Raw genomic sequence first — 15,834 nt, 5'->3', positions numbered from 1 at the left:
AGGCTTTCTGAAGGCGTCATTTGGTATCGTATTCCCCTTTGGGCTTGGTTGGGTCTCAGCAAAGCAGATACCAGGGACTGTATAGGGGTTAAACATAAAAACAAGTTAAAGCTTTCAAATTTGGTGTGCAATACTTTTAAGGCCTTAAGACACTGTGGTGAAATTTTGGTGAATTTTGAACAATTCCTTCATACTTTTTCACATTTGCAGTAATAAAGTGTGTTCAGTTTAAAATTTAAAGTGACAGTAACGGTTTTATTTTAAAACGTTTTTTGTACTTTGTTATCAAGTTTATGCCTGTTTAACATGTCTGAACTAACAGATAGACTGTGTTCTGTATGTGGGGAAGCCAAGGTTCCTTCTCATTTAAATAGATGTGATTTATGTGACACAAAATTTAGAGAAAATGATGCCCAAGATGATTCCTCAAGTGAGGGGAGTAAGCATAGTACTGCATCATCCCCTCCTTCGTCTACGCCAGTCTTGCCCACACAGGAGGCCCCTAGTACATCTAGTGCGCCAATACTCCTTACTATGCAACAATTAACGGCTGTAATGGATAATTCTATCAAAAACATTTTAGCCAAAATGCCCACTTATCAGCGAAAGCGCGACTGCTCTGTTTTAGAAAATACGGAAGAGCATGAGGACGCTGATGATATTGGTTCTGAAGTGCCCCTACACCAGTCTGAGGGGGCCAGGGAGGTTTTGTCTGAGGGAGAAATTTCAGATTCAGGGAAAATTTCTCAACAAGCTGAACCTGATGTGATTACATTCAAATTTAAATTGGAACATCTCCGCGCTCTGCTTAAGGAGGTGTTATCTACTCTGGATGATTGTGAGAATTTGGTCATTCCAGAGAAATTATGTAAGATGGACAAGTTCCTAGAGGTCCCGGGGCCCCCCGAAGCTTTTCCTATACCCAAGCGGGTGGCGGATATTGTAAACAAAGAATGGGAAAGGCCCGGCATACCTTTCGTCCCTCCCCCTATATTTAAGAAATTGTTTCCTATGGTCGACCCCAGAAAGGACTTATGGCAGACAGTCCCCAAGGTCGAGGGGGCGGTTTCTACTCTAAACAAACGCACCACTATACCCATAGAAGATAGTTGTGCTTTCAAAGATCCTATGGATAAAAAATTAGAGGGTTTGCTTAAAAAGATGTTTGTTCAGCAAGGTTACCTTCTACAACCAATTTCATGCATTGTTCCTGTCACTACAGCAGCGTGTTTCTGGTTCGAGGAACTAGAAAAGGCGCTCAATAAAGATTCTTCTTATGAGGAGATTTTGGACAGAATTCATGCTCTCAAATTGGCTAACTCTTTCACCTTAGACGCCACTTTGCAATTGGCTAGAATAGCGGCGAAAAATTCTGGGTTTGCTATTGTGGCGCGCAGAGCGCTTTGGCTAAAATCTTGGTCAGCGGATGCGTCTTCCAAGAACAAATTGCTTAACATTCCTTTCAAGGGGAAAACGCTGTTTGGCCCTGACTTGAAAGAGATTATTTCTGATATCACTGGGGGTAAGGGCCACGCCCTTCCTCAGGATAGGTCTTTCAAGGCTAAAAATAAACCAAATTTTCGTCCCTTTCGCAGAAACGGACCAGCCCCAAGTGCTACATCCTCTAAGCAAGAGGGTAATACTTCTCAAGCCAAGCCAGCCTGGAGGCCAATGCAAGGCTGGAACAAAGGTAAGCAGGCCAAGAAACCTGCCACTGCTACCAAGACAGCATGAGATGTTGGCCCCCGATCCGGGACCGGATCTGGTGGGGGGCAGACTCTCTCTCTTCGCTCAGGCTTGGGCAAGAGATGTTCTGGATCCTTGGGCGCTGGAAATAGTCTCCCAAGGTTATCTTCTGGAATTCAAGGGGCTTCCCCCAAGGGGGAGGTTCCACAGGTCTCAATTGTCTTCAGACCACATAAAAAAACAGGCATTCTTACATTGTGTAGAAGACCTGTTAAAAATGGGAGTGATTCATCCTGTTCCATTAGGAGAACAAGGGATGGGGTTCTACTCCAATCTGTTCATAGTTCCCAAAAAAGAGGGAACATTCAGACCAATCTTAGATCTCAAGATCCTAAACAAGTTTCTCAAGGTCCCATCGTTCAAAATGGAAACCATTCGAACAATTCTTCCTTCCATCCAGGAAGGTCAATTCATGACCATGGTAGATTTAAAGGATGCGTATCTACATATTCCTATCCACAAGGAACATCATCGGTTCCTAAGGTTCGCCTTTCTGGACAAGCATTACCAGTTTGTGGCACTTCCGTTCTGATTAGCCACTGCTCCAAGAATTTTCACAAAGGTACTGGGGTCCCTTCTAGCGGTGCTAAGACCAAGGGGCATTGCAGTAGTACCTTACTTGGACGACATTCTGATTCAAGCGTCGTCCCTTCCACAAGCAAAGGCTCACACGGACATCGTCCTGGCCTTTCTCAGATCTCACGGGTGGAAAGTGAACGTAGAAAAAAGTTCTCTATCTCCGTCAACAAGAGTTCCCTTCTTGGGAACAATAATAGACTCCTTAGAAATGAGGATTTTTCTGACAGAGGCCAGAAAATCAAAACTTCTAAACTCTTGTCAAGTACTTCATTCTGTTCCTCTTCCTTCCATAGCGCAGTGCATGGAAGTAATAGGTTTGATGGTCGCGGCAATGGACATAGTTCCTTTTGCGCGAATTCATCTGAGACCATTACAACTGTGCATGCTCAGTCAGTGGAATGGGGATTATACAGACTTGTCTCCGACGATACAAGTAGATCAGAGGACCAGAGATTCACTCCGTTGGTGGCTGTCCCTGGACAACCTGTCACAGGGGATGAGCTTCCGCAGACCAGAGTGGGTCATTGTCACGACCGACGCCAGTCTGGTGGGCTGGGGCGCGGTCTGGGGACTCCTGAAAGCTCAGGGTCTTTGGTCTCGGGAAGAATCTCTTCTCCCGATAAATATTCTGGAACTAAGAGCGATATTCAATGCTCTCAAGGCTTGGCCTCAGCTAGCAAAGGCCAAATTCATACGGTTTCAATCGGACAACATGACGACTGTTGCGTACATCAACCATCAGGGGGGAACAAGGAGTTCCCTGGCGATGGAAGAAGTGACCAAAATCATTCAATGGGCGGAGACTCACTCCTGCCACTTGTCTGCAATCCACATCCCAGGAGTGGAAAATTGGGAAGCAGATTTTCTGAGTCGTCAGTCATTTCATCCGGGGGAGTGGGAACTCCATCCGGAAATCTTTGCCCAAATTACTCAGTTGTGGGGCATTCCAGACATGGATCTGATGGCCTCTCGTCAGAACTTCAAGGTTCCTTGCTACGGGTCCAGATCCAGGGATCCCAAGGCGACTCTAGTAGATGCACTAGTAGCACCTTGGACCTTCAAACTAGCATATGTGTTCCCACCGTTTCCTCTCATCCCCAGGCTGGTAGCCAGGATCAATCAGGAGAGGGCATCGGTGATCTTGATAGCTCCTGCGTGGCCACGCAGGACTTGGTATGCAGACCTGGTGAATATGTCATCGGCTCCACCATGGAAGCTACCTTTGAGACGGGACCTTCTTGTTCAAGGTCCGTTCGAACATCCGAATCTGGTCTCACTCCAACTGACTGCTTGGAGATTGAATGCTTGATTTTATCAAAGCGAGGGTTCTCAGATTCTGTCATTGATACTCTTGTTCAGGCCAGAAAGCCTGTAACTAGAAAAATCTACCATAAAATATGGAAAAGATATATCTGTTGGTGTGAATCTAAAGGATTCCCTTGGGACAAGATAAAAATTCCTAAGATTCTATCCTTTCTTCAAGAAGGTTTGGAGAAAGGATTATCTGCAAGTTCTTTGAAGGGACAGATTTCTGCTTTGTCTGTGTTACTTCACAAAAAGCTGGCAGCTGTGCCAGATGTTCAAGCTTTTGTTCAGGCTCTGGTTAGAATCAAGCCTGTTTACAAACCTTTGACTCCTCCTTGGAGTCTCAATTTAGTTCTTTCAGTTCTTCAGGGGGTTCCGTTTGAACCCTTACATTCCGTTGATATTAAGTTATTATCTTGGAAAGTTTTGTTTTTGGTTGCAATCTCTTCTGCTAGAAGAGTTTCAGAGTTATCTGCTCTGCAGTGTTCTCCCCCTTATCTGGTGTTCCATGCAGATAAGGTGGTTTTGCGTACTAAACCTGGTTTTCTTCCGAAAGTTGTTTCTAACAAAAACATTAACCAGGAGATAGTCGTGCCTTCTTTGTGTCCGAATCCAGTTTCAAAGAAGGAACGTTTGTTGCACAATTTGGATGTAGTTCGTGCTCTAAAATTCTATTTAGATGCTACAAAGGATTTTAGACAAACATCTTCCTTGTTTGTTGTTTATTCTGGTAAAAGGAGAGGTCAAAAAGCAACTTCTACCTCTCTCTCTTTTTGGCTTAAAAGCATCATCAGATTGACTTACGAGACTGCCGGACGGCAGCCTCCTGAAAGAATCACAGCTCATTCCACTAAGGCCGTGGCTTCCACATGGGCCTTCAAGAACGAGGCTTCTGTTGATCAGATATGTAGGGCAGCGACTTGGTCTTCACTGCACACTTTTACTAAATTTTACAAATTTGATACTTTTGCTTCTTCTGAGGCTATTTTTGGGAGAAAGGTTTTGCAAGCCGTGGTGCCTTCCATCTAGGTGACCTGATTTGCTCCCTCCCTTCATCCGTGTCCTAAAGCTTTGGTATTGGTTCCCACAGGTAAGGATGACGCCGTGGACCGGACACACCTATGTTGGAGAAAACAGAATTTATGTTTACCTGATAAATTACTTTCTCCAACGGTGTGTCCGGTCCACGGCCCGCCCTGGTTTTTTAATCAGGTCTGATAATTTATTTTCTTTAACTACAGTCACCACGGTATCATATGATTTCTCCTATGCAAATATTCCTCCTTTACGTCGGTCGAATGACTGGGGAAGGCGGAGCCTAGGAGGGATCATGTGACCAGCTTTGCTGGGCTCTTTGCCATTTCCTGTTGGGGAAGAGAATATCCCACAAGTAAGGATGACGCCGTGGACCGGACACACCGTTGGAGAAAGTAATTTATCAGGTAAACATAAATTCTGTTTTTTTTTTCTCAATTCTTTAAAGGGACAGTTCACCCAAAAAAATTCTCCCATTTAAATTATTCCCAATGATCCATTTTACCTGCTAGAGTGTATTAAATTGTTGACAAGTAGCTCCTTTACTTCGATTTCAGCATTTGAAATAGCTGATTTAGCCTGTGGTATAGCCACCTATACTGAAAGTTTCAATACTTTAGGCCTATAGTATATAGTATAGGCTATTGACAGCCTAAGTAAACACAGCCAGCAGAAGAAGTTACACGCTCAGTGGGATGCAGGATAGTTAAGTAATAAAATGATCATTTTCCATTGTTCTCTCTATGTATTGAGCTTAGGTGTTACAGACAAATATTAGATAAGGAAGCAAGTCTGTTTACACAAAGTTATAACATAATGAGCTCTGATATCATCTTTAAGATCAACCCATTGTAATAGGCTGTGGTTTCAAAGCACAACAGCAGCTACTTCATATTCACAAATAAACCTGAAAATGCAATTTCTCAAATATGTTATACTATGCAGCTGGTATAACAAGTCATTTAAAATACATTAATGGAAAAACAATTTTACAGTGTACTGTCCCTTTAAACACCAGGAACAATAGATTTACAGTCCTTAAAAGAGTTAAAAAGAAAATGGGTTAGCAGCCTTTATGTCTAAAGAAGACACAAACCCCATTCCTGCATTGCAAATCCAATAACAAGCTAAAGAGAGAAGTAATATTGCTCTGCTAATGGTACATATGAATAGATAATTCAATGTCTATATTACAAATATAAATCCTGTACAATTGCCAAATGTGCATATCTGAAATAAAAGAAGCCATCAGACAAAGCAATGCAATATTGTTTGATGAGATATGAGTCAGTAGGAATAATATTAAAGGGACACTGAACCCAATTTTTTTCTTTCATGATTCAGATAAACAATGCAATTTTAAGCAACTTTGTAATTTACTCCTATTATCAAATTTTCTTCATTCTCTTGATATCTTTATTTGAAAAGCAAGAATGTAAGTTTAAATGCCGGCCCATTTTTGGTGAACAACCTGGGTTGTTTTTGCTGATTAGTGAATAAATTCACCCACCAATAAACAAGTGCTGTCCATGGTCTGAAACAAAAATTGGCTGGCTTCTTAGCTTAGATGGCTTCTTTTTCAAATAAAGATAGCAAGAGAACGAAGAAAAATAATAGGAGTAAATTAGAAAGTTGCTTAAAATTGCATGCTCTATCTGAATCTCGAAAGGAAAAAAAAAATGGGTTCAGTGTCCCTTTAAGTAGCTGGAATTCAGACATAAAAATGAGGGGCCCATCTCAAGCAGGATTCTACCTATACAGATGCTTGGAGCTCAGAAAAACCTACACCCCACCATATTGAGGGTTGCTTGTTTGTTCTAAACAAATAAACTATTTGTGACAAAAGTACCAACACAGCTCACATTGGTCTAATCCCAACGTACGTGCATTGTATTCTGCCATGAACCACACATTTTCAGAATACTACCTAATTGGAGACCTCAGAATGCCAATTTGTAGTTGCAATGAAGTGTTTGGACTATACATTTGTATAGGATTTTGATAAAAAAATAAATATAAAATTAAAGTTGCACACATCATGAATTGATATTATTGGCTTAATGAAAAATCTGCATTTAAAAAAGCAAGGGGGGGGGGGGTATTTAATCCCTCCTCCTCCTGCACAATGTCGGTGTAAAAGATTGGAGAAGTTGTGTACCCTGTGCAGCTCTGCCATTGATTAGATTATACACTTAATTTGAGTTATTTTACTGATGCCCCAACAGATGGTTTTCATATTGATCAGAATTCTTTAGAAAACAAAGCCAATAAATCCCCCCAGCTTGCCTTTAAGGTTATTCTAATAGATTAGAATGCGGTCCAACTCTAGATTTCTGTTACTATTTGTAAAGTTGAGAAAATCTTTTGTCGTTTTCTTTTCTTTCTGGAATTCTTGTTTGATATTAAAGTAAAAATGTGATTGGATGTTCATGAAGTTAATTATTAATTTTTTTCTTTTAAAACAATCCCTTGAAGTCAAACACAGTCGAGGTTGATGTTGTTTGATCTCCGTTTCCCCATACAAGTACGAACAGCTGATAATGGCTGTTGCTCACAGAAAACCAAAATGGGTTATTGGGCTGAATAAAATCCATGTGTGTAGCAATAGTATAGAGTGGTGCGTTTATTATTATTATTATTATTTTAATAACATTTTTAATGTAATTTACTGACAGAAATACATTGGTATTGATATAAATTCTGTAACTGTTGATACATAGTAGATCATGTTTTTTTAATTGATGATGGTCAGCAAAAAACGTCCATTGCTGTTGTTGGCGTGGGCAATGCCATCTTTTTTGGGTCTGAGCATATGCAAGGCCGTGGCCAATGAGTTTTATCAATCAATGTTGAATGTTGAGCATTTATCGAGTACCTTGTTGAATTAAATGGGTCTGTTATGTTTTCTATATTTGGTTGAACTTGTGTTTGGGTGGATTGTGATCACCAAAGTCAATGTTGTCCATTGGGTACATTTTACAATATGCAATATTTTTCTAATACAAACATGGTGTTATTTAGTTTTTGATTGTTCCTATGTCAAAAAATGTGCATCGAGAACCGAAAACCAGGTGATCGACAAAATTGGAATCAAACCCCTATGTAAAATCAAAAATGTAATGTGTACCAAGTCACAATATATTGATGGTGGTTAATTAAAGGGGCATTAAATTTTCTTCCATGATTTAGGTAGAACAGACCATTTTAAACAACTTCCCAGTTTACTTCTATTATCAAATTTGCTTCATTCTCTTGGTATCATTTGTTGGAGTAGCAATGCACTACTGGTTTCTAACTAAACACATGGGTGAACCAAAGACAATTGGTGTGTGTATGTATATGTGTGTATGTATGTATGTGTGTGTGTGTGTGTGTATATATATATATATATATATATATATATATATATATATATATATATATATATATATATATATAGCCATCAATCAGCAGCTAGAACTTAGGTTATTTGCTACTCCTGAGCTTACCTTGATAAAGCTTTCAGCAAAGGATATCAAGAAAATGAAGCAAATTAAATAATAGAAGTAAATTAGTAAGTTGTTTACACTTGTATTCTCTGTCGTCTGAATCATGAATGTCTAATTTATGACTTTACTGTCCCTTTAAGCGCGCACTGCCTTGGTCTCTAAGCTGATTGTGGTTTAATAATATAGGTCTTGAGTTATCTCTAGGGTTGCTGATGATTACTTTTGTTCAGCTGTCTTTCAGGATAGACAATGCCTGTTGAGTATACATTTTAATGTATCTTTATTGTTTGCTTTTCTTGTGTTTTGCTGCACTTTTTCACCTTTTTTTCTTGGTTTTGATCCAGAGGAGATTGAGAGGTGGAGGTACAGACATGGAGCCCATAGACAAATGGCTCATCACTCAAGGAATGGTGAGCAGATCACCAGCAAGTAGATACTGCCCTCTCGTATTCCCTATCCCTATATGGCATAACATACTTACCAGCCGGACATTGCCAGAAACTCAAACAGGCCGGGTATTTGCCATCTCTAACATAATAATCAGTGAAGCACCCTGATGGGGCTATCAGTAAATAAAAATAGGATTAGGGGAACCAGAGAAGGAGGAAAATATTATGTTTGTACAAACACCTTATGTGCAAAACCTTATTCTGAAGTTAAAAACCTTTACTTAAATGACCTTGTTAGTCTGTTACATTACTATCCAGGAATATGTACTGACTTCCTAAAATATTAGAAACAATTTAAAGGGACACTGAACCCCAATTTTTTCTTTCGTGATTCAGATAGAGCATGCAATTTTAAGCAACTTTCTAATATACTCCTATTATCAATTTTTCTTCATTCTCTTGGTATCTTTATTTGAAATGCAAGAATGTAAGTTTAGATGCCGGCCCATTTTTGGTAAATAACCTAGGTTGTTCTTGCTGATTGGTGGATAAATTCATCCACCAATAAAAAAAAGTGCTGTCCAGAGTCTGAACCAAAAAAAGAAGCTTAGATGCCTTCTTTTTCAAATAAAGCTAGCAAGTGAACGAAGAAAAATTGATAATAGGAGTAAATTAGAAAGTTGCTTAAAATTGCATGCTCTATCTGAATCACAAAATAAAACATTTGGGTTCAGTGTCCCTTTAAGTGATAAATAGCTCAGGCAAACTGCAGTATGCTCCAGTATAAGGAGATGCACTCCAGAACATCATAAGTGAATGGGAAAATTGCAATTTGCTGAGGTCAGTTACAGGAAAATCGGTCACACTGCATATGTTTTGCTACATTTAAAGGGACATGAAACACACATTTTTTTTCTTTCATGATTCGGATAGTACATGTGATTTAAAACAACTTTCCAATTTACTTCTATTATCTAATTTGTTTTGTTCTTTTGGTATTCCTTTGTTTAAAAGATACCTAGGTAGGCTCAGGAGCTGCTGATTGGTGGCTGCACTTAAACGCTTTATTTTATTGGCTCACCCAGTTTGTTAACTAGTTCTCATTACTGCATTGCTGCTTGTTTAACAAAGGATACCAAGAGAATGAAACAAATTAGATCATAGAAGTACATACATATAAAAGCAATGCGTTTCCTAGTTAAAATCTGTTAGTTATCGTAGTCCATTTCCCTACATACCAGATGGATTATAGATAATTACCATAAGTACTTATTCATACCATATATGGACACATTTCAATTGTCATCGATTGCAAGCAATTATTATTTTTCATTTATTCGTAGAGAAACCGAATAAATATCCAAAATACCTATTGGTGATCTTGAGAAAAATAAACTTTGCTTATAGCATGATCACTAATAACCAATAAGAGTATCTCTATAAATGAGTTGTCGTTGTTGAAATAATTTAGTTGCATAAGGATTTTCACATTGAAATATAAAACAACTGATCCTCATTACTTACTGTAGCTGCACTTTGTTAGGTGGAAAACCATATGATGTGCAAAATACTCTGTCTGTACGGAGATTCTGTTGTCCGGCTCCCCCCTTACCGCCCTGTTCCTTTATCAATATCTTTTCTTCAATGATAAGCACAAGTTTCATAAAGGATTAAACTAGCATTTCTCAGCGTCTTACCATTTTTAAAATATTAAACACTTAAACAGAGATTTTCACAGCAGTAAAGAACAAGAATACCCACTGAGTTTGCCCATTAAAGGGACGTACACACCTCCCAATTACAAGACATTTCTGTTGTGTTGTAAAAGAATAACAAATCAGGTAAGTCTAAACATTTCTAATTTTACCCACCCCTTGACTTATATGGAGGAGCCAATTAGGGCTTGAGTCTGCCGCAGACAAGGCTAGCCATGGTCATTATTCTAGTATAAAGTGTATTATTTGTATCTTCTGAAGCCAATTGGATAACGTTATGTAGCGGGGTTAGCCCTCAGATGCCTGCAGTGTCTATTTCCAGCTTTGATAATTACAAAATCCACAAATGACATAAATAGTAGGTAAAATAAAGTATATTTCAAAGTTGTTTTAAATTAAACTCTTAAGGTGATTAAAGTTCATTTAAGTCACATGCTTTTCTTCTGAATGAGATGCAGTATATCAATTTACTGTGACTGTGGGTTTGTCTGTCTGGCAGTGAGATGTTCGCTGGATAAGAATTTCTACCTGGTACAAGCTGGAAGTAATAGTGCGGTTATCCGTGTGAGGTGTATCTGTCAAGTCCAAATTCCGATATGACAACACCATTGTTTATATTCTGTGGATCAAAGTCCTAAATTACAGTAGATAAAGGTTCCATAGTAATTTTTGTTTGGTTCATTTTTATTTTCCCTACTGAATCTTCTTTTTTTTTTTTTCTTTTTTTTTTAATCATATGTAGTTTGAAACGTCATTGATCCTGCACAATAGGTGTGTCCATCTTAAAGGGTTAATATAGTGTAATCTAAAATATTATGCTATTTCATTATATCATTTTGTTATTAAAGCATTCACTACTGGGACTGTAAAGTCAAAAGTAAACTTAAAGGGACATGAAACCCCCGAAAAGAAATTATGATTTAGGTAGAACAGACAATTTTAACCAACTTTCCAATTTACTTCTACCATCAAATTTGCTTCATTCTCTTGGTATAATTTGTTGAAGGAGCAGCAATGCACTATTAGTTTCTAACTAAACATATGGGTGAGCCAATGACAATCGGTGTATATATATGCAGCCACCAATCATCAGCTAGAACCTAGGTTTTTTGCTGCTCCTGAGATTACCTAGATAAATCTTTCAGCAAAGGATATCAAGAGAAGGAAGCAAATTAAATAGTAGACGTAAATTGGAATGTTGTTTAAAAATGTTCTGTCTAACTCATGAATGTCTAATTATGACTTTACTGTCCCTTTAATTGAATTGGATAGAGCCTAAAATTGTAAACAACTTTTTACTTTGATCATCAATTTTGCTTAGTTCTCTTGGTATCCTTTTGTTAAAGAGTAATCCTAGGTGTGCTCAGGAGCGTGCACATGTATTTAGCCATAGCAATCTTATACATAGTTGAAAACTTTGCTGTCATTTGGTATCTGTACCATTCTATGGATTTATAACATTGCTATAAACATTGTTGCAAACACTGCTGCCAGACGGCTAAGGGCACGTGGACACTCCTGAGTTTACCTAGAATTACTCTTTAACAAAGGATACCTACAGAATGAAGCAAAATTGATAACCAAACTTGTAATTTTAATCAACTTTGCAATTTAGTTTTATCAAATTTGCTTTGTTCTCTTGGTATTCTTAGTTGAAACTAAACCTAGGTAGACTCATATGCTAATTTCTAAGCCCTTGAAGGCCGCCTCTTATCAGATGCTTTTTTAATTCCTTTTCACAACAAGAGACTGTTAGTTCACGTGGGCCTTATAAATAACGTCTCCATGCCCAGGGAGTTATTTAAGAGTTAGCACAGCACAGTACAAAAATGCAAGTCAATAGATAATAAATAAAAAGTCATGTGATCAGGGGGCTGTCAGAAGAGGTTTAAATACAAGGTAATCGCAGAGGTAAAAAGTATATTAATATAACTGTGTTGGTTGTGCAAAATTGGGGAATGGGTAATAAAGGGATTATCTATCTGTTAAAACAATACAAATTATATTGTAGACTGTCCCTTTTAAGCATAAAGAGCAATCTTTCATTTCTATCATCTTTCAATTAATTCACTAAGGTGATTGGTCATCTGAAAAATTCACATTACCTCCAAAAATTCTTAAACATCACAATTGTAAACTTGTTTGTTACAATTATGAGCAGTATACTTGGGTTTACCTTAATCATTATTTTGTAGATTACTATATAACACAATTTGAATTCTTCATTATGTGCCAATCCTTTTCTGGAGGTTAAGTCTTCAAATACAGGTAGCCCTCAGTTTACGCCGGGGTTAGGTTACAGAAGGAATGGTTGTAAATTGAAACCGCTGTAAATTGAAACCCAGTTTATAATGTAAGTTAATGGGAAGTGAGGGAGATAGGTTCCAGGCCCCTCTCAAAATTGTCATAAGTAACACCTAATACATTATTTTTAAAGCTTTGAAATGAAGACTTTAAATGCTAAACAGCATTATAAACCTGATAAAATAATCACACAACACAGAATATATAATTAAACTAAGTTAAATGAACAAAAACATTTGCTAAACAGCATTATAAACCTAATAAAATAATCACACAACACAGACTTCACTTGCATTTTTCTGCAAACAGTTCTTTCTATGCATTCCAATCTGGACTGATTTATAGACAGGAAGATCTTGTTCTTTTGAAATCTGCTCGATAGCTCAGGTCTGGTTAAACTGATTAACTTTAGCTTGCTTGGCTTTGCTGCAACACAAGCGGACAGCTCCACCTACTGGCTATTTTAATAAATGCACTGCTTCTCAATGCTTTTCAATAGCAGTCACATGACTGGAAAAAAAGGTTGTTATTCTGAAACGGTGTAAATTGAACCGTTGTAAAACGAGGGCCACCTGTATATTGTACATGTATTACAATTGTAACAACACACTTGCAAGTAAAATTGTGATGAGTCCTGAATAAAGATCACACGACTGATTTATTTACTCATTAGACAACTTTATTACAACATTACAAAATCCATAATCTGCAATCTGCCATGGTAAAGATATTCTGTCTAATTTATAGAGATGTTAAAACGGAATGTGCTGTATCACTACTATATCCACACAGTGTTTTGCTTTCTTTTTTAAATAGCAGAGAATTGTTAAAAGGACAGTCTACTCCAGAATTATTATTGTCTAAAAATATAGATAATCCCTTTATTACCTATTACCCAGTTTTGAACAGTCATCATGGTTATATTAATATACTTTTTACCTCTGTGATTACCTTGTATCTAAGCCTCTGCAGACCCCTGATCACATGGCTATTTATTATCTAATGACTTGCATTTTAGCCAATTAGTGCAGTGTCATGCACGACTACACAGGAGAGAGCACACATGAACTAGCAATCTCCTGTTGTGAAAAGCTAAAAAAAAACGCATGTGATAAGAGGCTGTCTATAGTGGCTTAGAAACAGGCAGAAATGTAGAGGTTTTAAATTTTTATAAAGTATATTAGTATAAGAATGTTGGTTGTGCAAAGCTGAGGAATGGGTAGTAAAGGAGTTATCTATGTTTTGAAACAATAACAATTTTGGTGTTGATTGTCCCTTTAACTGTATTTCACTAGTATTGTACAGATAGATATTTACTCCCCCCCCCCCCCCTTGAAATTATTGATTTTGGTATGCTCCTAATTGCAGTATAACCTTCTGGTTTTTTTTAAAGGTAGAGCTGTCCTGTCGCAGTGTTAGAAGTTTTGAGATCTGACCCCCAGATACCACTATGGATTTGATTAGATCATACTATGAAATGAAAAAAACAGAATTTATGTTTACCTGATAAATTTCTTTCTCCAACGGTGTGTCCGGTCCACGGCGTCATCCTTACTTGTGGGATATTCTCTTCCCCAACAGGAAATGGCAAAGAGCCCAGCAAAGCTGGTCACATGATCCCTCCTAGGCTCCGCCTACCCCAGTCATTCGACCGACGTTAAGGAGGAATAATAGCATAGGAGAAACCATATGGTACCGTGGTGACTGTAGTTAAAGAAAATAAATTATCAGACCTGATTAAAAAACCAGGGCGGGCCGTGGACCGGACACACCGTTGGAGAAAGAAATTTATCAGGTAAACATAAATTCTGTTTTCTCCAACATAGGTGTGTCCGGTCCACGGCGTCATCCTTACTTGTGGGAACCAATACCAAAGCTTTAGGACACGGATGAAGGGAGGGAGCAAATCAGGTCACCTAAATGGAAGGCACCACGGCTTGCAAAACCTTTCTCCCAAAAATAGCCTCAGAAGAAGCAAAAGTATCAAACTTGTAAAATTTGGTAAAAGTGTGCAGTGAAGACCAAGTCGCTGCCCTACATATCTGATCAACAGAAGCCTCGTTCTTGAAGGCCCATGTGGAAGCCACAGCCCTAGTGGAATGAGCCGTGATTCTTTCGGGAGGCTGCCGTCCGGCAGTCTCGTAAGCCAATCTGATGATGCTTTTAATCCAAAAAGAGAGAGAGGTAGAAGTTGCTTTTTGACCTCTCCTTTTACCTGAATAAACAACAAACAGGGAAGATGTTTGTCTAAAATCCTTTGTAGCATCTAAATAGAATTTTAGAGCGCGAACAACATCCAAATTGTGCAACAAGCGTTCCTTCTTTGAAACTGGTTTCGGACACAGAGAAGGTACGATAATCTCCTGGTTAATGTTTTTGTTAGAAACAACTTTTGGAAGAAAACCAGGTTTAGTACGTAAAACCACCTTATCTGCATGGAACACCAGATAAGGAGGAGAACACTGCAGAGCAGATAATTCTGAAACTCTTCTAGCAGAAGAAATTGCAACTAAAAACAAAACTTTCCAAGATAATAACTTAATATCAACGGAATGTAAGGGTTCAAACGGAACCCCCTGAAGAACTGAAAGAACTAAATTGAGACTCCAAGGAGGAGTCAAAGGTTTGTAAACAGGCTTGATTCTAACCAGAGCCTGAACAAAGGCTTGAACATCTGGCACAGCTGCCAGTTTTTTGTGAAGTAACACCGACAAGGCAGAAATCTGTCCCTTCAGGGAACTTGCCGATAATCCTTTTTCCAATCCTTCTTGAAGGAAGGATAGAATCCTAGGAATCTTAACCTTGTCCCAAGGGAATCCTTTAGATTCACACCAACAGATATATTTTTTCCAAATTTTATGGTAAATCTTTCTAGTTACAGGCTTTCTGGCCTGAACAAGAGTATCGATAACAGAATCTGAGAAACCTCGCTTCGATAAAATCAAGCGTTCAATCTCCAAGCAGTCAGCTGGAGTGAAACCAGATTCGGATGTTCGAACGGACCCTGAACAAGAAGGTCTCGTCTCAAAGGTAGCTTCCAAGGTGGAGCCGATGACATATTCACCAGATCTGCATACCAAGTCCTGCGTGGCCACGCAGGAGCTATCAAGATCACCGACGCCCTCTCCTGATTGATCCTGGCTACCAGCCTGGGGATGAGAGGAAACGGCGGGAACACATAAGCTAGTTTGAAGGTCCAAGGTGCTACTAGTGCATCCACTAGAGCCGCCTTGGGATCCCTGGATCTGGACCCGTAGCAAGGAACTTTGAAGT

At 38.7% G+C, this 15,834-nt stretch overlaps 1 protein-coding gene across 4 annotated transcripts in view; it reads left to right on the top strand.

Moving 5' to 3' along the window:
- Nucleotides 1-15,834, top strand: part of TOM1L2 (target of myb1 like 2 membrane trafficking protein) — a 367,857-nt gene that overhangs the window by 207,608 nt on the left and 144,415 nt on the right. The window contains exon 13 of one of the 4 annotated variants that reach the window (XM_053694558.1): nucleotides 8,498-8,563. The exons of the other annotated variants lie outside the window; for them this stretch is intronic. Coding sequence (XP_053550533.1) covers nucleotides 8,498-8,563 — 66 coding nt within the window. The remainder of the gene's footprint in view (nucleotides 1-8,497; nucleotides 8,564-15,834) is intronic. 4 annotated transcript variants of the gene reach the window in all.

This window comes from Bombina bombina, chromosome 11, assembly GCF_027579735.1.
Source record: "Bombina bombina isolate aBomBom1 chromosome 11, aBomBom1.pri, whole genome shotgun sequence".
Taxonomy (NCBI): domain Eukaryota; kingdom Metazoa; phylum Chordata; class Amphibia; order Anura; family Bombinatoridae; genus Bombina; species Bombina bombina.
Note: the sequence above shows the minus strand (reverse complement) of the source record. Positions and strands in the feature narration are given on the sequence as shown.